The sequence below is a fragment of the Branchiostoma floridae genome, chromosome 12, assembly GCF_000003815.2.
Source record: "Branchiostoma floridae strain S238N-H82 chromosome 12, Bfl_VNyyK, whole genome shotgun sequence".
NCBI classification, from domain to species: domain Eukaryota; kingdom Metazoa; phylum Chordata; class Leptocardii; order Amphioxiformes; family Branchiostomatidae; genus Branchiostoma; species Branchiostoma floridae.
The window spans coordinates 12962352-12985878 of record NC_049990.1 but is presented as its reverse complement, the minus strand read 5'-3'; the positions used below and the strand labels follow the sequence as shown (position 1 = coordinate 12985878).

Here is a 23527-nt window from a genome sequence, read left to right as displayed (position 1 = left end):
GACAAGCTGCACCTGGCTTGTCGAAGGGAGCTAACATCGGAGTTCCCGGCCAGCTTGGACCGACGACGAGGAGCGGGGACACGACCAGCGGTACCGGACAAGTCGTTAGGCCCGCCTGGTGGAAAGCTGGCAAGAACGGACATCCCAGCCCACAGTGGAGACAGCTAGGACACCGACTCCGTAAAGTTTGGAACATTCTTATATCTTAATACTCATATGATTCTACATCACCTTCAAGGTAATATCTGAATACTTGTTTACTGATATAATAATATAGTATAAGTCTTACTTCTTGTAGCTGTATTTACACCTTCAATATCTTTAATTTCAAGGACATGGAGAAAAAATCTGCGCTAGTTTTTTCAAGTTGGAATATCCAAGGCAGTGTTAAGAAAAAGTTTAGCGATGTAGAGTTTTGTAATTACTTTAGAAATAGTGATATTGTCTGTATACAGGAAACCTGGGCAGACAATTATGTAGATTTTCAGTTCCCAGGGTATAGTTTGTTTAGTAGTAATAGATGTAGGAATAAGAGGGCAAAACGTAATTCGGGTGGGGTTGCGACTATTTTCAAAAGTTCGTTCAGAAAGGGGATTACAAAATTAGAGAGTAGTTCAGTCGACAGCATTTGGTGCAAACTTGACAAAAAATTCTTTGGACTCGAAAAAGACCTATACCTTTGCAACATTTATATCCCTCCCGAATCCTCAAAGTCCATACAAGTCGACCCATTTGATACATTATCCATTGATATCTGCAAATTCTCCAATCTTGGTGACATAATCATCCTAGGGGATTTCAATGCTAGAACAGGATCTGTTTTGGAAACCTATTTTAGTATTGATTCCCCGGATGACCCCCTGACAAAAGATGTTTTAGATACAAAGAAAAGGAATAATAGAGATTCTAAAGTAAACAATTACGGTAAACGCCTTATAGAATTGTGCTCGTCGGCTGATTTGACCATCTTGAATGGCAGATTCGCGGGGGATCTAAAAGGTGATTTTACATGTTATCATTATAATGGTTCAAGTGTTGTGGACTACTGCATCACTCAAAGGTCGATGTTAACCGATATACAATATATGAATGTTAATTCTATATCGCCATTTTCCGATCACTGTCACATCTCTTTCTCATTGTCTGCAAAGCACTCTCCTCTAGTCCTGAAGGAGGATAGCCAATGTTATAATCCTAAACCAACACAATTCATTTGGACTGACGAATCAAAACAATTATATTTAGATACTATAAACAACAAAGACACGCATTCAAAACTGAGAGATTTCTGCAACAAAACATTTCACTCGTCAGAGGAGGCCGTAACAAGCTTCACTGAAATTTTATTAGATGTTTCCAAAAGCTCTCTTAGAATAAGACGTAAGATACAAAACAATAAAAAGACACAAATCAAAAAGAACAAAATTTGGTTTGATCAAAACGGTATGGCATGGTCGACCCGGACGGACGGACGGACGGACAGACGGACAGAAATCTAATATCGGTCTGATTGCCTTTCGCCGCGGAAGCGCGGCGAAAGACAAAAAATTATCAAACATTCTAAACGGAATTATAAAGCCAATCTATTACGTGATCTAGAAACATTAAATGAGAAAAACCCCAAACAATTTTGGTCATTGTTCAATACTCTTGACAAGGAAGTAAACGGCACAAATATAACGGTAACATAGATCCTAATATCACAAGTAAAGAATGGATAGAACACTTTCAAGGATTAAATAATCTGGTAAAAAACAATGAATTTGACAGTTCTTTTGAAAAAAGTGTCACTGATTCTCTTAAACATTTAGATAAAAACGCCCAAAATTCATTAGATTACCCTTTCACGACACCAGAAATTATGACTGGTTTGAAATCACTAAAATCTGGAAAAGCATGTGGTATTGACTCTATTTCAAACGAGATGTTAAAATATGGGGCAGAAAAGATATGCGAACCACTGGTCATTCTCTTTAATACAATCCTTTCCAACAACAAATTTCCATCTAACTGGACCACAAGTATCCTTACACCAATTTTTAAATCTGGCGACAAATCTAACGTAGATAATTATAGAGGAATCGCCATCTCAAGCTGTCTGTCCAAATTGTTCACATTCCTTTTAAATACTCGCTTACAGAAATTCGTTGAAAGCAATTGTCTGCTAGCGGACACTCAATTCGGATTCAGAAGAAAGTGCCGAACCTCTGACAATGTATTTATCCTGAAAGCTCTTATTGAGAAATATATTGAAAAAAAGAGAGGGAAATTATATGTTTGCTTTGTTGACATGAAGAAAGCTTTTGACAGTGTATGGCGGGACGGTTTATTCTACAAATTGTTAAATCTTGGTGTTGGTGGGAAATTCTTCAATGTATTGCAATCCATGTACCTCCATGTTAACTATACTGTCAGACTACAAAATGGTTTGTCAAGCCCCTTTGTTTCCACATGCGGAGTAAGACAAGGCTGCAATCTCAGTCCATTATTATTCAATATTTTTATTAACGACCTACCTCAATGCTTTGCTGATAAATGTGACGCCGCAATTTTGAATTATAAATCACTCAACTGTTTATCTTGGGCAGATGACTTAGCCTTGATCTCATTGTCGAAAGAGGGGCTTCAGAATTGTATCAATAACCTGGAATCTTATTGCAACAAATGGAAATTAAGGGTTAATGTATCTAAAACGAAAGTACTGGTTTTTACAAAAGGTTCTATTAAGAGATTATCAAACAAATTCTATATATATGGCAAAGAAATACTAGTAACCGACAGTTATACATACCTTGGTATTCCCCTGACTTCTTCGGGAAAGTTTAAAGCAGCCAGGAAATATTTAAAGAATAAAGCCATGAGAGCTTTATTCAAACTAAAGTCACTTTTATTCTCAGAAAAGAACATTCCAATTCACCTAGGAATGAGCCTTTTCAACAAGTTTGTACTGCCTATTTTACTGTACGGAGCCGAACTCACATGTTTTGACCAAACTTCTAAAGCAATCAAAATTATTGTATCAAAACAAATTCCAGAATCTTCACCCAAAACTGTTTTCTCTTCCTTTTTAAACAAACTCCATCTAGAGGGAGGTCTCCCAGCAACTGTTAGGAAGAGTGTGTCTTCGGACCTCACTCATACTTACGTCATCCATTTTAAGAAAAGATCAGACAAGGATAGATTATTGAGACTGGCATCAGGAATGAAATTAGAAAATGACAACTTCGCAATTGAAAATATACGTCTTCCTTCACATACTAGTATCCCAGAATTTGACACCATTGACATGAGTTTCCAAAAATTTTTACTCGGAGTACATGCGAAATCATCAAATGACGGCATCCGTGGTGAGTTAGGAACCTTTCCCATTTCGATCAATGCTGAGATACAATTAATTAAATACTGGCACCGTCTAGCAAACTTACCCGAAGATTCTTTACTACGTGAAGCATATGATGTTTTACTTTCCGGCGAATACGACTGGACAAATCACGTAACTGACATTCTCAACTATAATGGTTTTGGACATGTATGGACAAACCCGAGGTTGTATCATGTTAATATGCTAACCGACCAATTACGACTCCGCTTACAGGATATATACATACAAGAATGGCATTCTTCTATCCAGAATAACTCAAAACTTTGCATTTATTCTACGCTAAAGGAAAGATACGGACAAAAGAAGTATCTTTCGAATGTACACAGTTTCGAACTTCGTAGAGCAATTACAAAGATGAGAATCAGTAGTCACAAACTAAATATAGAAGCCGGAAGATATACTAAAATTCCCCGTGACCAGAGGTTTTGTCCATTTTGCCCAAATGACATCGAAGACGAACGTCACTTTGTTCTGGATTGTTCTCGATATAATGATAAACGCACAGAGCTGTTCACATTACTTTCCGCTTGTTCTAAAGAATTTGCTACTCTCTGTTCGATAGATAAATTCAACTACATTCTGGGAGGCGATAACCCTCACTGTGTACAAGTAGGCAAATATATCCACGAATGTTTATACCGTAGAACTAATAGTGTTAATGACATGCTAGACCCTATATGTTGATTTAGTCATACCTATAGATATCCATATATGTGTGTTTAGTTGTACTGTAAGTAGTTGTTATACATGTAGACCTTACGAAAGTCGCTGTACTTTTGTCGTGTCAATAAAGATTGTTGTTATATTATGATTCTGCAACTGTCTCGCAAATTGACCTTAGATTTTATACATATAATTGTAAGTGCTGAGAAACTAGACAGGGTCTGGAATAAGTCGTGAAACTGTCATTTATTTGATGATGAACAGTTGTATTTACTAGTAAGTTCATCCAACAGACAGATCGTTTTAGCTAAACCTTATTTGATTATTTCTAAGTTTGTTTGTCAGCCACATGTCACTCTGTTATTTGATTCCTTGTTTATTTTCATATAGTTATGTCAAGTGTGTTCAATAGACAGGTTGTTTTAATTGATTTATAACCTTATTTGATTACTTCTAAGTTTGTATGCCAGCTACACGTCATTTTGTTATTTGATTTCATGTTGTTTGATTTCATGTCGTTATCATTACCTCTTGACTTTGTCATTTCACGTTTTGTAGTCATGTATGTGTGTCCTTCTGTACATGAGGAGAAGACCTCGATAAGCAGGGTCTGCTTTCCGTCTCATCCTCTTTAAAGAAATGTGAATTAAAAAAAAATAAAAAAATAAACAGTTGGGGATAAAAGCTGTGATAGATACATGCAGGTACATTGAGATTAGGTACAAGTCCGGATCTGCACCAGTCCTGTACCAATTTGAAAGCAATTCCGATCTGCCCACAGGTAGGCCATTGGACCCGATATGGCGAAATGCGATTGGCACCAAATGTGCAAAACGTTCGCAAGGGAAGAAATCAAAAACTCATGTTTCGCCTCCAGAAGGCGCTATGCGCTGCGCCCCTGTATGGTGTTATTTGCGTTTTGCATTTCGCCATATTGAGTCCCAGAGCCTACCTCCTGCCCAACCTGTTAAATACGTGCCCGACTGTTTTCTTTAGTGGTAAATTGTCATTTTTTTAATGAGAATTTACATATTTTAGTCTCAAAACAATACTAAACTATTGGAAATGTGTAACTAATTTCTGATTATCCTCACCAGGTGTCCTGTAGTATTTAGTTTGCTCAGGTACAGGTACACCAGCTGGTCAGATTTGGACCTGTGCCTAAACAATTTACAGGTACACATGTACAGGTACACATGTACAGGTACACATGCTACAGGTACACATGTACAGGTACACATGCTACAGGTACACATGTACAGGTACATGTACAGGTACACATGCTACAGGTACACATGTACAGGTACACATGTACAGGTACACATGCTACAAGTACACATGCTACAGGTACACACGTACAGGTACACATGTACAGGTACACATGCTACAGGTACACATGTACAGGTACACATGCTACAGGTACACATGCTACAGGTACACATGTACAGGTACACATGTACAGGTACACATGCTACAAGTACACATGCTACAGGTACACATGCTACAGGTACACATGTACAGGTACACAGGTAATGAGATTTTCAATTTCTTTTTGTTCCCAGTGTTCTTTATGTATACTGTATGTGTATCTCTAATGGACAGTCTGTTCTTGTCACACTACAGCGATAAGATTGCTACTGGATCATTCGACAAGACTTGTAAACTGTGGAGCTCCGAGACTGGCAAATGTTACCATACCTTCAGGGGCCATACTGCTGAAATTGTAAGGAAAAAATGCTTTGTTATGTTTCCCTCTATCACAGTCTATGTAATACTATATGGAACAGAGCTCTAGCCAGCTCGAAGTTTTTACTTTGTGACTGGAGGGTAACCTCCGTCGTCTGTACTCTGTTGCGCGATGATGCGCGTTCCTTTCTTTTCGCGGTGGCTGTTTTTATAATCGATGTAATAATTTCAGAAGTCACCCCTACAAAATGTACGTTTTTCGGTGTATTGGTCCAAGTCTGTGTTATCTAGGCCATGCGGTAATTGGATACTGTCAAGCAGATGCTGCGTGATTTGCATGTTTTGTGCACGTCGTTTTGTCATAGCCTCCTTCACCGACGTCTCTGGGGCCTTGGAAGTCTATTCGCGATTTTTATGCGGGAATACGACGGGAAAGGAAAATATGCCGGGAGAGGAAAAAATACCAGGGTGCTTGTACCGGCACGTTTCTTTTGCATGTCGTCCGCTCGTAATATTTCCCAAATCACCGCTATATTCTCTGTTATTTGGATCATTTGGGTTTCGTTTTGTTCTTTTTGTTCATTCGATGTTCGTATTCGATGTTTGGGACTGTCAATATCTTCGGTTATAACCGATGCGGCGGAAATTACAGACGTTGATTGAACAAATGTTCGTTCGTGGTGTAACGACAACAGCTGACATCATGGACCAACCAACTGTTTCTGGTTCCTGACAAATTTGGTTCTACTTTGAGTATCATAATTATCACATATCTATGGTAAATTTACGGCAACATCTCATGGACAGGTTTTCTGTGCGAGTACAAAAGGAAATTTCCTGAGAGGGAAACATCCTGCATATTGTAGACTCTGTTGCCTTTCTCTGACCCAAACACCTCCACTAGAACCTGTGCTTGTCATTGTCAGCTCAGACACAAAAATTGTCATCCTGAAAACTCAGGTCCCAGTCTATGATAACGAAACAAAACCAATTGTTGAATTATAGAGCTCATGAAAAAACAACCATGGATACTCAAGATGGGAAAAACTATTGCTAAAAAACCTGATTCACAGTTTGATTGTGTGTTCCTTTTTCACTTGGTGTAAATTTGAGTGCAAGTGCATATATTGGAACTTACAACACTCAACTCACCATCTGTAGACTCATCTTGTGTTTCTTTATATAACTTACCACCAAAAAATGTCTTAGTTAGAGAGTATACCAGGGCTTTAGCCAGCGTCCGTTTTTCCGTCAATTGACGGAAATTTGCTGCGTGTGACGGAAAAAAATTTCAACCAATCCGTCAACCTTGACGGAAAAAAAATCGTTGATTGAAGCAAGGAGGCCAAGTTGAAAAGAGGGAAGCTACGGCTTGGGGACGCCCGGACAGCCCATTGTCGGAAAGCCACACACTGTTTGTTTTGCTATTGTCATGATTGTTGACGATTGTGTGTCGGCACCCTTTCGCATACGATAATCTCATTAAAAACCCGTTTTTCAAGGTCTCACTCCAAGAACAGTGCATTCTACGAACTTTGTTTGGAATCTTGACACTCATCAAAACCTAACTTGTACGCTAGCGTGCCGGGGCTGGCCGTACAAATTATTTTCGCTCGCCCAGCCGCGCCGCTTGCGACAACGCAAGGTGCCAGTCGCAGCTAAAAGAACCGGCACATCATGCTATCCACAAATAGTTTGATCAAAAACATAATCTTTAGGATCTAAAATGTTGCACGGTTCTCTTCAGCGGGAATTTTGTTTTTGTTTTGACGAGAAAACGCTAAATTATTTTGCAGCGACACAGATGAGATACCCACGCCACGTTGTTGTTGGCACACTTCCGGGTTAATTGAACGCCAAAATTCCCCCAAATGCACCATAAATCCGTATATGAATGCATGTTTTCTCAAAAGAGTCTTTGACTAATTGTGTTCTTAACTAGAAAATTGTCGTGTAATAGAAGAATATAGCGTTCTCCTGCCTTTACAAATGTAACATTTTCAAACAAATAAAATATTTGAACGCTGGTGCGTGCGGTGCATCGTGGGTCGGTATCCATAGCTTTACCAATCAGAGCGCGGGATCTGAGGAGACGCCCCTCCAGATGTTACGATCAACCAATCAACAGTGCGTATTGAGAATGTAATGTTAGATTTGCATACCCCGCGAGTTGATTTTAGCGCCGTGTTTTTGCGGGGAAGAAAACGCACAGTAACGATGTTTTACTGTTCACATTATTACAAAACGTCAGCGTGGTGACATATTTTCTCCCAATGACAACATTTATATCGGACGAGGTAGACATTTTTGCAGTCAATGACGGAAATTTTTACGCGATGACGGAAAAAAAAAGATTCTTGACAGGAATTTTCCGTCAATGGGAATTGGCTGACGGAAAAAAATCTCGAGCTGGCTAAAGCCCTGGAGTATACAGTCATAAAAATACATCTATCTAAATCTGCTCTGTTTTTGCCTTGTCTCCAAAACATGACTGAGTGCTATATGTGTTTTTAGGGCTGTGGTCTCATTGATGTGCTGTTCATTTTCTATTTGGTCCAAAAATCGTCTTTCCAACCATTTTTTCCCGACCCATTCAGCACAAAGTACTTTGTACTCTTGTTCATGATACCCACCCCTTTTAGCACCTTTGAATGTGAGTTGACTAATAGTCTTGTCCATTTGAATATAGAGGTGTCTAATGCTAGAGATGTGTTGTTTTCTGGCTTCTAGGTGTGTACAGCATTCAATCCTCAGAGCACCATAGTGGCTACTGGCAGTATGGACACCACAGCAAAGATATGGGATGTGCAAACAGGACAAGAGATCTCCACACTCATGGTAAATAACTCTTGTCTTTGGCTAAAAGCATCTATATTGTGGGTAGATCAGACATTTTTTATGCTAACTAAAAACTGAAAAGAGGACCATTGCCAAGAAGGTTATATTTTGGGTAGAAAAAGTGACTGTGTTTTTTTTCTCAAAATGTCAACCCCATATACATGTAACTTGTAGTAGCTGTGGATGGAATTTCATGTTATTTGGTATTTGAGTAGCGGTTGCAGGGCTCAAATTCCACCTGCATATGCAGGTTAGTTCATGGTCTGGGATCCCGGACCATGTTAACGTCTGGAATCGTCCAAATTTTGGACGAGGGCGCTGATTGGTCCCAACACATGTCAGCGAATTAAGGAGAGGGTTCAAGCGCTCATTCGAACAGGCGTTCCAACACCCAAATCGCCCTTCGAGAGGGCCTCTTGTCATCGAACAAGTGCTCTAGAACCCATTCCTTAATTTGCTAATTAACTGACGTTACTACCAAAAGGTCTGAATGCATAGGTCTCCAGACAGATAGCAGAACCAAATATAGGTTCGTTCTGCATTTTACAGTTTTGAGCTTCTTCTTCTTAGAGTTCCTTGTGTTTCTGCCATGGAGTTTCCTGCTGTTCCACTACTATCATGGTGGGAGGAGTTTAGGGCTGAGTTTGTCAGCAAACTTTAGGTATAGGTCATCTCGTTGGTCTCTCAGTGACTAAAGAATTTTGTTCCATTTTACACAATGTCATTCTATTTCATTCCATTTTCATTCATTTAGTTCCATTTCGCACTTTCTGTACACTACATTCCATTTTGTACTTTCTGAACTTTCCATTTCGTTCAATTTTGCACTTTCTGTACTTTCCATTTCGTCCCATTTTGTACTTTTGATACACTCATCCATTGTTATCAGTATGAAGCTTCAGCATGGGGCTGACTCCAATGAAGGCTAATAACAATTGTTAAATGTCCTGTTCGGAGAACAATCAAGGCAGGGACAGGGTGCACATACATGTGTGACAAACAAGTTCACAGGAAAAATTCTCCTGGGCTTGGTGCTGACCAAAACATTTCTGTGCCGTCCAGGGCTCGAGCCAGCTCGAAATTTTTTTCCGTCAGCCAATTCCAACCGTCGTGAAAACCGCGAAAATTCAGTTTCCCTATGACACTACAAAGTAGCAAATGTTGCCATTGAGACCTTGAAAAACAGGTTTTAAATGTCTGAGATTATCGTATGCGAAAGGGCGCCGACACACATTGTCAACTATCATAACAATAGCAAAACAAACAGTGTGTGGCTTTTACGGCCGTGGACAGCGTCCCCAAGCCGCCTGTAGCTTCCACCAAGGATTTTTGTCCGTCAATGTTGACAGATTGGTTTTAAAAAAATTCCGTCAGACGAAGCAAATTTCCGGCAATTGACGGAAAAATGGACGCTGGCTAGAGCCCTGGTGCCGTCCTACAAATCCATGAACCAATCAGCTGGACAAGTGTGTTGAGCTAAAGGGCAAATGGCTTCTAATGCACAGATTAAGGATGGGTTTTGAACAACTTGTTATTGGACCACTACAGTAACTGTCAGTCATGTTAATAAAGTTTGTCTTATTTCCTGGCAGGGTCATTCAGCAGAAATTATTTCCTTGTCCTTCAACACAAAAGGAGACCAAGTCATCACTGGCTCTTTTGACCACACAGTGACATGCTGGGACGTCAGGTCAGGCAGGTAGGTGTCATCACTCAGCTGAACATTAGCATGCAGAGGTTTTGGACAGGAAAATTTGGCTATAATCTGCATCTTACATCATGCTATGATCAAGGGGTGATTAAAGGTCCCAGGCTATATAGGCTCCAGCCTGACAGAAGGACCCAACTGTGGGGATTGTCACGACCATGCCAGGCAGGGCATTCCTCTCTGGTATAGTGCAGGGGAAAACGATTATGTGTGTATCAATCCGCTAGTCGCTACTGAGCTGTTTAAGGTAAACTGGTGATTTTAATGATTCTGAAATTGTGATTAATCATGAAAGAAAGGACAAAGGAACATTCTGTGAAAAGCCAGATAGCAATTACTCATTGACAAGCAACTGAATTATGATCTTGGAAATTGTCAGACGCGGTTTCAGATGACATCTGTTATCTTTCGTCAGTGACACTGAAGAGATCTTGTAGGAGATCTGGTTTTATATCGTAAGTATCAATTGATGTACAAAGGAGATGAAAACAATTTCAGTAGTCCAGTAGGAAACAAACTAAAGGTAATAGACAAGAAGATGCACAAGAGAATTACAGGAGCTTATGTTTTGTCACGGGTGTGGGGCGCTAAATCCCAAGTGCTGGAAAGTTCCATACGTAGGCCTTTCTTCCTGTCGAGGGTTGGATTTTAAATTCTCTTGTATATAGCCTCTCGAAATCGCCATTCAAATCTGCAGGGTTCGTGGTGTACGCTACATGTATCTGTGGATGTGAGATTGAAAGAGTGTCCCTGGTTGTGTTGTCACTCACTCACTCATGACCACAGTGGTCGTAGTGGCTCCACGACAGCAGGCAGTGATGACTGTGTTGTAGGTGGCAGAAAATGGCAGAAGAATTCTTTGTACCTTTCTTGAAGTGGCTAGCTGGTATCGCCGATGTATGTGTTGTTACAGTTGGGTTCTTCACAGTGTGGATTACAAGTTTAAACTTTAGCTCCTGTAGTGTTCAAACAACAGGAGCTAATTAACTCATTGCATCAACATCGTTTTAATTAGTCTTACCTTAAAGTTTGATTCCTATTAGACTACTATAGTTGTCTTCATCTCCTTTGCATATCAATTCATAGTAAGGTTATAAAACCGGATGTCCCTCAAGGTCTCTTCAGCGCCACTGTTGAACGATGTTATCTGAAACGTCTTGAACATTTTCATGATTATATCCAGTTGCTTCAGTAATTGCTACATTGTATGATGTATTTGCCGTGTCTTATGACTTGGATGTCTAACCTCAATCAACCCATTCTGTGAAAGGGTACTTACGATTTTCACACTTACATGACTTGTACAGTTGAAGTAATGACCATGAATAAACACTGATTAATAATATGCTTATTACATCATTATTTGCATTAAGCATAAGATACATTCAAGATTTTAAGAAAAGAAATTTGCAAAAACTAAAAAAATGTTTTTGTCCATTTTAGTCGAATCCACACTCTGATTGGCCACCGTGGTGAGATCAGTAGTGCTCAGTTCAACTGGGACTGTTCCCTGATAGCAACAGGCTCTATGGACAACACCTGCAAGATCTGGGATGCCAGGACAGGTCAGACCACAACTGGACCTGTAGACCTTCTACTAGACCTACTTAATGTGCATTTATTGTTTGTATTGTATACCCAGAAAATCACCTTGTGCATGGCCTTACACACCAGGTTTGTACTGAAAAGTACAAGCTGCATATCTGGACAGATTTAGTTGATCTAATCCTACAGGAAGGACCTCTACTCTTTTCTATAAGTGTGGTGGGTTCCTCGAATTCTACATGTATATTATACTTGAGGTGTGGCTCAAATTGTATGTTAGCATGAATTGAAATGTAATGTGAATAATACAATATCATTATTATATACAGCTAGTGTAAACAGAAAAGGTCAGTAATATACACAAAATGTTTTTCGTCTTTTTCCAGTGCAAATTTCACTGTCTATGGAAGGTTTTAGATGGTTTAGAACAAAAAAAGGAATATAAGTGACAGATAGATGTAAGTGTGAGTTGTAAGTGTGTCAACTTGAGTGCACCACCACTATGTCTGTAAAGTCTTTCAACTTGAATAAAAAAAGATTCTTCCACACAGGGCAGTGCATAGGCACACTGCGAGGCCATGAAGATGAAGTGTTGGATGTTGCCTTTGACTACACAGGACAGCTGTTAGCTACTGCATCAGCAGACAGTAAGTACCATTTACAGTACTGAAGGTCTGAAGGAACCATTGATTTCACACAAGTTTTAGTCTCAACATTCATGCGTTTGTTTTTGATAGGTTGGTGATAGTTGTATTCCAGAAGTGGATGAAATACACTGTACAGACAAACCTGCCCATGTGGTCACCCCTTCAAGTCAGCAACTTTTTCTCAGTCCAAAAAAAATTTCCCCATAGATAAAAGCATTAAGTGACTGTCACCTCTCCAAAGTGGCCATGGCTACGTTGAATGGGGTCCGAACAAGTTTCCAATCTCTGCCCATGATGACCACTTAGATTTTGTTATTTTCCAATTGGTGACCACATCAATTTTTTTCAAATCAGAACTATATGGAAATCTTCATAAAATCGCCCAGTTTGCCTAGTAAGATTGTGAAGACAAAGCCGGATGAGTAATGGATTCTTTGTTTGAGGCAGTCTACTGCAATATTGGTGGAGAAACTGCTGTATAATGATAGATTTGTTCTCTACATTAATCACTTCAACAAATATTTGACATAATGTAAAACACTAACTTGGAAACAATAAATTACATGTATGCCATTTTTTAAAAAGTTTTTAATTTACAGCATATATACACAATGTATGTGGCTGTCCATTTTGCTGCTTTGTACATTTACATGTTCAAAACTTTTTTGTTGTTGAAACAACTGAAAAAAATGATGCAGGTACATGCAGATGTCATCCATATACATTTCAACATGGCCTACAGTAACTGGGACTTCTTTTACTATCCAGAGATATGAACTCTGTAACCTCATACTGCTGTGTAGAGTTTCTGAGGATCTAAATGTGCATGTAAGGCCACACCAATTTAATTTCTTGGTTCACGGATTTTTTCATAAAAAATATGGAGAGAGGGCGAAATAAAAATAAAAATTGTAAAATGGTTGGGGTAAAGGTAAGGGCTAATTCAAAACAGAAAGAATAAAAAGTTTTCAGCTTGAAAAAAGTACAAAAACACTATAATTACTGTACAGTAACAGCACCTGTTGGTTGGAAATTACAAAAGTAGTGTCAGTTTTTAAGTTTGTCCCATTCTTCATGAATGAAAAATATAACTGCAATAATAATACCCACATGCTAAGGAGCTTATAACATTAAGGCCAGCTTGCTACACCAGAAAGTTGGTGAATGGTTTCATTAATGGTGAAAATTTGCTGAGTGGTAATTTTTATTTTTTTCCAAAAAATTGGAGCGAGCGAATCCGTGAACCAAGAAATTAAATTGGTATGGCCTAAGATACACTTACTACCAGGGATAATCAAAGCAGGATCAAGTCAAGGTTCAGGGCTGCCCATCATGATTGTGACATGTGGAAGCATAATCTGTACAGCCCTATGGCAGAACACAACATTATCAGTGTAAATGTTTCAGATCTTTAAGTTATTTAAGGAGAAATGGTGATTGTTTCTATCTGTCCCAGGCACAGGTCGTGTGTACAATGCTGTGACTCACCAGTGTCTGATGAAGTTAGAAGGACATGAGGGGGAAATCTCCAAGGTAAGTCATAGTATTACTTAATTTTGTTTCCTGTCGGGAGGGGGGCCAGATTTCAAAATTTCCCGGGCCTGCCTTACGATGGCTTGCGCTGGACATGGTGAACAGGATGTGGTGGGAGCGTCGCTCTCAAAAACCTTTCTCATTAGTAAAAAAATCATTGCACTTAGCTTAGTTTAACAGCAAAATTTGCCCCTCAAGTTGAAAATGCAGGAAATAGTGTTTCAGAGGGTCCAGATTAAAGTTTTTCCAGGACCTCCCTTGCGAAGGCTGATGCACTGGACATGGTGAAAATATACTGGGAGGACAAATATGCTCTTGTACATGTAAGTGGGGCAAGCCGGTAGTGTTATGTTCAGTATGTGTATATCGCTGTATCATTATATATACAAATGTATAATTATATGATATATATATTGCCCTTAAATGTCCATGGTCTGTTTCCTCTGCTAGGTGTGCTTTAACCCCCAAGGCAACAAGATTTTGACTGCCAGTGCAGACAAGTCTGCTCGGCTGTGGGACCCCCAGACTGGCAAATGTCAACAGATTCTGGCAGGGCACTCTGATGAGATCTTCAGCTGTGCCTTTAACTATGAGGGCAATACAATCATCACAGGCAAGTAATATCCCTAATGTACATTTTACATTGAACTAGCAGCTATATACAAAAATTCTACAATCATCACAGGCAAGAAGTATAATGACCCTATGTACACACCTTCCACACATAAGTTATCAGACCTGCCCTTGGTGCTGAAAACCCTCCACACATAAGTTACCATACCTGCCCATGTTGCTGAAAAACCTCCACACATGTTACCATACCTGCCCTTGGTGCTGAAAACCTTCCACACCTAAGTTATCATACCTGCCCTTGGTGCTGAAAACCATCCACACATAACAGGGCTCAAAATACCCACTTGCCCACTTGAAAATGCAACCACATTTTGTTTTGCGCAACTTAATTTTAAACCCAGGTTGCACACTGGGCAACCTGAAATTTTGCAGCTGGACACTGCTTTTCCCGCACATACATGCATAAGCTTTTGTATCTATTTTTTTGATAACATAAGACATATTACATAGTTACATATAACTGGAAGAATTGATAATGGATAAGTAGCCCATTCAAAGAAAGTAACAACTTGAAATTGGGGCAACCTGAAATGTTGATGGCGCAACCTGGCTGAAAAAGTATTTCGAGCACTGCATAAGTTATCATACCTGCCCTTGGTGCTGAAAACCCTCCACACAAAAGTTACCATACCTGCCCTCAGTGCTGAAAACCCTCCACACAAAAGTTGTCATACCTGCCCTTGGTGCTGAAAACCCTCCACACAAAAGTTATCATACCTGCCCTTGGTGTTGAAAACCCTCCACACAAAAGTTATCATACCTGCCCTCGGTGCTGAAAACCCTCCACACAAAAGTTGTCATACCTGCCCTTGGTGGTGAAAACCCTCCACACAAAAGTTATCATACCTGCCCTTGGTGCTGAAAACCCTCCACACATAAGTTATCATACCTGCCCATGGTGCTGAAAACCCTCCACACAAAAGTTATCATACCTGCCCTTGGTGCTGAAAACCCTCCACACACAAGTTACCATATATACCTGTCGTTGGTGCTGAATTCCTCACAATAGAGGGATAACAATTACATCAGCAGGTACTGCATTGTACATCAGGTACTGCATTGTACATCAGCAGAGGTAAGCAGTAAAGAGACATGTGAATGCCTGCTTAGGCCACACCAATTTAATTCGTTGGTTCTCGGAATCGCCGCTTCAAAAAATCGCAAAACCAAAAAAAAAAAAAAAATTATTTTTTTCTACCCAGGCTATCTGAAGGCTGCAGTTTTTCAATCAGTTGATAGGTGTCTCTCTTTGAAGTTGTGACCTAAGTGATCATGTGACGGAGATTAGCCAATCAGAAGCATCAGTCTTAAAATCAAAATGGCGCCACTAGAAAAATAGAAGGGGAAAGAGTACCGGAGTCGGATAATTTTGAGTACAGATAGAGTAGAATTGGAGCTTGAAGAAGTGTAGTAGAAGGTAGTGCAGTAGCAGGAGAAGAAAATACCATGTCTGTGGATCCAGGAAAGCCACATTTTTTGTGGTGTGTACAGTTTTTAACCGGGGACAGAAGTCAGAAGAAACTTCTTGGCCAACAGACAAAATTTATTTATGAAAACATGTCTTCTTCTTCTGTCACATAATTAACAGATATGCATCGAGGGCCCAAACGATGTGCAGGTGGGTTTGATGAAATATAATTTCCTTGATATTTGATGGACAAACCAAAAATTATTTCGAAGTATTTAGCCAACAGAAAAATATGAGTTCCCTTGGCCAAATTGGGGCTTGTTCATATACACCCAAAGTACTAGTAATTAGTAGTAAGTTCACAGGGGTTTTTGACTTTTAAAGAGTAGAACTTTGACAAAGTAGGTAGCACAGAGTTGCAGTAAGACTGGGAATTCTTGTCAAGCAGAGCAAATATTAAATTATTTTGAGTTCCCCTTGGGGTTTGTTGATAAGTTTCAGTTACTGTAAGATGGACACTTGGTTTTTGACCTCCATGAATAAAAGACAAAAATGAAGACTGCATTTTCAGACTGTTGTTTCCAATTGAATCAAACCAGGATGGTACATATAAAATTCATAATTACAATGTCACCTTTTATCAATAACCATAATTCTAATATTTTAGTACAATTTGTTAAAGAAATCAATAAAATCAATTATCGTGAAAATAACATACGAAAATAGCAATGTATGTACCGGTAGCACTTACTGTACCGTTAGTGTCTCAGTGAGTATGATACGAGAGCCCCCATGGCCAGATTCAGCAATGGCTTTGCCATCAGAGAAGTTTTTTTTTTTTTTTTTTTTCGCCCTGTCGCTTCATATTTTTCATGAAAAAATCCGAGAACCAACAAATTAAATTGGTATGGCCTTAGTTTGTTTATTTTCTAATCACTCCAAAATTTTAGGTCTTTTTTAATGGTCCAAAAAGAAAAAAAAGGTTTATACTGTTATGGTGTACCAGTCCCTACCCCTTATCAGGACCATTGAATGTTCATAACTGAAATTTTGCTTCCAAAAGCTGAAATTTGCAGCAGTTTTAGAGAATACCGTCAGGAGGCCGATTATCAAACTAGTTCTTTTGTTAACACCTACCAACAAAATTCCTAACAATCCCTTAATGATAACTCATGATTTATGCTGTTAAGACACACATAAACAGACAATGTCAGCCACAAAGTGAAAACGTAACCTAAACTTGGCACAAAAATTTTGAACAAAAATTTAGAACTTTGAACTTCTGCCTCAATTTTAATGTATTATAATTCATATATCGACAGAAATCCTTTTAATTCCTATGATATCAAAGTCATTATGGTTGTGAACTTATGGAATGAATACCAGGCTTGCATATGCAAGTTAGTCATACAAAAATTTATTCAAACTTCCAAAGAATACATATGGCATAAACACTTCAGAATGATTTATATGGGGATTTTTAGGGATATTTTTGTGTGGGGTGGGAGATGGTTGAAATGTACTGTATTTGCTCACAAATGTTGCCCATCTAGTAAACGTAAATTTTAGGTACAATGTTGCTGAGATTTCTTTGAAAGAAACATTGATGACTCCTATTTTGCAGGAAGTAAAGACAACACCTGTAGGATATGGCGGTGATACCGGGCATGAAGCATGAGAGTGGGGAGAGGAGCTGGCAGACCAGACGGTTTATGTGTCAAAGGTACAACCCTGTCATAGACATACACTAATGCCATGTTGTTATCATGCAATCCTAATGCAATGGACACAACAGTCAGACATATACTTTAGACTCTACAAACATTGCACAGTCAATAAGATTTAAAGTGGAAAATATACTGGAGAATACTAGGTGTATCATTCAAAATGAATCCTTCGTATGACTGTTGTAAACCCGTCATGAACAGGTACAAGATTTATACAGTTTTCCTAGCTTTCAAAGTAGATGCTACTCTGGTATCAAAATTCCCTACAGTGGTCTGAAAATAAATTACAACTGTCCCAAAATTAGCTTGAATTCTCCAAGGCCTTCTAAAAAGAATTTGGTACTATGAATTGCATTGACATTTACTTACAGATCAAAGAGTATGTTTAACAAGTTTATCTTTGTAACATATCATTAAACAGAACTTTGAAGGAAAAATTGATAGAAGTTATTACTGATAGTTTTTCTGGCCAATGTTACCTTTAGAAAACACTTGGTTAACAAGTTTTGGCCTCGTATTGACCAGACACACTTCAAATGTGCCTTCAGTTTTCAAATGTCCCAAGATTTTCCCTTAAAGCACACATCGAGTTGTCCCAAGCCAAATTTTGATGGACTCTTGTTAATTTTGAATCCAGTGCTACTCTGGCTGGTTTTTGCTGGTGATATACTCATTGCCTAGCTTGTTTCTATGTACTCACATGTCCTACTGTGGCTGGTCCTGGAGTCTGGGAAAGCTGATAAAAGAATGTGGCATTCATTATTCCTGCGAACAACAGTTTTTTTTTAAATACTACAATACTACCTTCCTCAAACTACAAGTACTATACATGTTTAGGCAGGCAGGCTGGTAGCATTAGAGGATGTTGATATTTTGTTATTTTCCTTCATGATCACAATGATGTTTATCCAAGTCTCATCAAGAATGTACTTAGCGTTAACATGAATGTACATGTACTAGGGGCTGCATTGAAAGATCTCTCAAAATCAATAGTTTTGAAAGTAATGAGTACAGATAAGTGACATTCAGATGTTTGATGGGTGTGACAGCTGCTATATGGTACAGGCAAAATTGTGGATATGATTACACAGAATGATGTAGTTATAACAATCTGTTGTAGTTTTTCTCCCATTTGATGTAAGTAGAGCATTATGGTAGTTTAGAGAAGGTTGTGACTAGTGGTACACATTACTGTTAACCATATATTTTTGTTTCTCATTCTTGCACTACATTGTGTATAGCTTGATGCAGTCATGTAGCAGTATGGTTTTAGGCTTGTACAATTTACTGTTTTTGATGAATTCTGAGAACATTTTGTAATTAAAAGTAATTTTCTGCTTGAAAACATTTTTAAAGTGATGTGCGTGATCCATATAATCAAATCAACATGGACAAAGTTTACCAAGTTGACCTTTAATGTGTGATCTTCAAGCAATAAGAAGACCCCAAGTAAACAGTGTAACTTCCATGACAGTCACTACACAAACATAAATGGGAATTAAAAGTAGGTGTCTTTTGTAATTCTAAACTTTTATTGCATGTAAAGAAAAGTAAATACTGTGTCTTTGTAGCAGACGCAGGTGTGCCACTTTGATTATAGTGTCTAAGAGCGCCCAAAACAACAAGAGTGTCACAAAGAGTTACGGTAGGTGGGATCTTGCATAATTAATGAGCACCGTTTATTAAGCGACAGTATTTCATTACTACTAGGGCACTTAAACATGACATATTAACTAGGAAAAAGAGAAATCGATAGACATCAATTATACAAATTATTACGTAATTTACATAATAAATGAGAAAGTGTTATTATAGTGTTAAATGGCAACAAGAAGTGTACAACAACAATCATTAATATTTAAAAAAAAAACAATCATTAATACTAAAAAAAAAAACCGTCGCCATGGCAATGGTTTTTATTGCCATACTTATTTCATGTTAAACTGACCCCAATGGAATTAAATCATCCTTCGAAGCGAGACGTATAAGATTTGTCAGGAGAAGAAACAGGACAAAAGACAATATATTTCAATCAATACTATGTATGGATTGAAATATAACTTTGGATGATATCAATAACATGTTTAAAAACAGAAACACGTAGCTGAGAGACCCATCCATAATGTCATTGCTTTAGCTACAGTAGGCAAAATAATGCTGGAAGTGAAGACATATTTATGTGTCAACTTGAGTTTGATGTCATATCTACGTCAATATTCTAGTCAAGCCCCAAAAGGAATAAGACGGCATGTTGGACGGACATGCCGCCTTCTGTAAACGAGTGCTGCGACCGCCATTTGATATGTTGAAATGTCAGCATGTCACATCGTTTCTACGGTGAGTCATTCCTTACGACATTAACCCTCAAACACCCGAGTGGGGTCCATTTGGACCCCAGGCGTACATTTTGAAGTGCCATTTGAACATTTTTGATCTGAAGAAAAAATCCTTCCGAGAATTTGTCAGTCAATATGTCTTATACCTTCTCCTAAGTTTTCGCAAAGAGTGGTACAATTATTTGGAAATTACAAAGAAAGTTTGTGTTCAGTCCCTCTGGGGTCCAACGGACCCCAGCAAAAATGTGCAGTTTTTAAAACAAACTTTGAAGGATAACTCCTTAACCACTTATAGTATGACAACCAAACATTCAGACGATAATAAGATTGTAAACCTTAATCCTCACAAAAATTTCTGTGTCATCAACATGTAATGTGACGACATTATGACGTCATTTACCTAATCAGGGCGGCCATCTTGGATTTTGACCAATGATGTCATAAAATTAGCATAAATTATAAATTTTCAGTCATGAAAATTACATTGAATTTCATAGAATTTAATTGTTGTCAGAAAACAGGTGTAGTTTACCGAGAAAACCTTGTTTAAATTGAAATTGTCAAATTTTGGCAAAAATATGCCTATTAGAATATGGTTGCCATGGCAACCCCCAAAAATGATAAACTTATTTTATTGACCAAAAACTTTTGCGAACAATGGTCGGGTGCTTGAGGGTTAAGACATTCACAGTTGTTGTTTTTTCTGTCCGACCTGGCAGGTCCCCAATGTGCTGAATATGTGACAGTACATGTGCTTTGATTACCCAGGTGTGCCGGTTTCTTCGTCTTCCTGATTGACAAAATCGAGAATGATTCATAACTAGAGTTCGGCGACCTCATACCTCCATGAAATATTTAGAGCTTTTGTAAGTTGCATGCAGTTGACTAACACATTAACATGATATATGCATGGAGTTGTTCATCATTGACTTACATACATATGTCACAATTATAAAATTCCCATCATTAAACAGTTTTTGCAATTTTTAAATAAATTGTGCAAATAAGTTCCTCATTACCATATTTGGTATCTGCTCATATTCCACTTACCACAATTCAAATTCACATTTCTTGAAGTCCAGGTATTGAAAACAATGGAATTATACACTTTCCTAATTAATTATGTTAATTAAGTCATCATTTGTATAACATGTATACCATTATGAACATCTTGTCTAAGCTACCCGCATGCCTAAAATGATGTCAATCTGTCAATCCTTTCTGCAGTTGTCCTCTTTGGAATCTCTTGACAAAAACGCTCCCGTAGTTCCGAAATTACATGTTAGCGGGCTGGAACTTGCTCTACATTGTCATCATGTTATAAGCGATCTACCACCTAAATGTCAAGATCATATCATATCCGGTACAAGAGATACATTGAAAAAAAACTGCTATGATATGATATTCTCATTACTTATGCACTCTTATTTTGCATAATTAGTATTTTATTTTGTAAAACATTGTCTAAGGTACCTAAATACCCAAAATCATGAAAATGAGTTACTCGTATCCTCTTATACTTGGTCACTCAGCCGTCTCTCAGCGATTGCCGTCCAGTGGAAAGGGAACCTAAACCATCACTCAACATGGCCGTTCGAACGAGACTGTGACGTCACGTGAAACGATCTATAGAACGATGTCGGGTTCCTCAGTAGCAGCATGGTCGTGCAGCATGAGAAAGTACAACATCACGTGAGGATTATGTTGCGCAAACCATAAACGTGTCCTCGGCTTAATACGTTGCTTCACAAGACTTTTCTGTAAGCCGTTTACACAGCGATGGCGCATGACATCCCATCTCTAGTTGTATATAATGAAAATTTATATGGATAGATTCATCAAAATATTGGCACAGTTTAGTGTGCCCTTTTTTCGGGGATTGCATACGGCAATCTGCCGGCATTACCCACTGTACAAAATCACCAGAAGGTTGTATGTTTCCCTCTAACATGTTTCATGCTTCACCATCGCCAAGAAATAAGGTCTGGCACATTGAGACGGGGACGTTGAGCCGACAGGCCAATTCAAAAGGCCAGAGCTAACGGGCTCCCGAGCTGGGCTGCGCTCCACGTCATTAACCACGTATTTCTTGGGCATCAATTTAATAGCGTCTCGGCTTTCAGCACCAAACCCACTTGTTATGGATCGACACAGCTTATTCAGGTAGGAGGATATTCCATGTAATTCTAACTACATCTGCAACCTTAAATTATTCACCCAAGTAGCATGCAGGGCATTACCCACAGGAAGTTCACAGGACAAACGGAATGTTGATGTGTATTGAATTCAGGGAATCTATTTACTATAACATTCCCAAAAAATACCCACTTTTATGCAATAATTCTATAGTCCTTTGTCCTGAATACAAGTCCTTAGCGCCATTTCTATACTATGCTGTTCCTGGCATGCAATGTAAGAGTTGTCTTCAACAATTTTTTATAGTTATAACGTTGGGAATGTGTTTACAATTGCCTACAGCTTTTTACGATGCGCCATACGCCAGTCCGTCGCTGTAGATCGCCTCGACTTGTATGCAACGATCCCCTTGAGAATTCCAGGAAACATAGTTCAGACGGCGCGTATGTACGGAGTATGTACGGAGTATGTACGCGGTTTGTGCTGGGACCTTAACAGATACATAAGCAAGGCACACCCCTGAAGGCTTTGCTCGTTTTTGTCGAGCTATACACCTGTTAGATGTACCTTAATCTTAGAGCAGCACACGTGAAGGGAAATGTTTGCATTGCACAGAGCACAAAATGTGACAAACGAATAAGAGACCGATAAACGTGTAAAACTCCATTAGGGGCCTTTCAAGCTGCTGATATGCACCGAAGCTATGAAAACATCGCTTTCACATATGATTTTTCCGAAACGTACAAATCCAGGTGAACAAAGAAACACGTTTACGATCAATACTCACTCTCATGATTAATAGATAATGCAGTGTGTTCTGTCGTATGTTCAATAATATCAACTTTCATGAGTGAAATTGCCGCCACGGGCGGGGACATTTGGGTTTGTTTATTGCGCCATGCTTCTGTTTCTTCCTGTCGCGACATATCTACATCTCTTCTGTTATCACAGGAATCTCTCAATCCGCTGGGGTAGTCCAACACTGAACATTAGGAGCGCATGCACATGAAGCGTTTCTGGGATGTCCTGTGCAAAAGTTATTTGCACTTCTAATTATGAAATGCATCTTTGACAAACGGGACAGGATGATAAAGCGCAAGTCCATCTAGTAGATTAGGGGATATTTTATTGACATAAGCTGCCGAGTCAATCGATACTGCAGAGCCTTGTTCCATGCCACAGAAGCAGATGGATTCAATAAGATACGTGGAAGCTAGCCTCCGTTGCAGTCCTCGAACGGGGCTGCTTTCTGTGTGTGTTTGTGCTTGGGGGGGGGGGGGGGGGG

General features: G+C 38.9%; 2 protein-coding genes across 2 annotated transcripts in view; both read left to right on the top strand.

Annotated features, from left to right (window-relative positions):
- The window catches only part of LOC118427254 (dynein assembly factor with WDR repeat domains 1-like), a 29339-nt gene extending 10217 nt beyond the window's left edge, over positions 1-19122 (top strand). Inside the window, exons 7-14 of the mRNA XM_035836929.1 lie at positions 5669-5768; positions 8462-8569; positions 10162-10268; positions 11721-11842; positions 12374-12469; positions 13926-14002; positions 14453-14615; positions 17668-19122. Coding sequence (XP_035692822.1) covers positions 5669-5768; positions 8462-8569; positions 10162-10268; positions 11721-11842; positions 12374-12469; positions 13926-14002; positions 14453-14615; positions 17668-17702 — 808 coding nt within the window. The 3' untranslated portion in view covers positions 17703-19122. The remainder of the gene's footprint in view (positions 1-5668; positions 5769-8461; positions 8570-10161; positions 10269-11720; positions 11843-12373; positions 12470-13925; positions 14003-14452; positions 14616-17667) is intronic.
- A 2872-nt stretch (positions 19123-21994) lies between these two features.
- Positions 21995-23527, top strand: part of LOC118427001 (neuroligin-4, X-linked-like) — a gene marked incomplete at its 3' end in the record, with an annotated part of 30507 nt that continues 28974 nt past the window's right edge. The window contains exon 1 of the mRNA XM_035836635.1: positions 21995-22269. The remainder of the gene's footprint in view (positions 22270-23527) is intronic.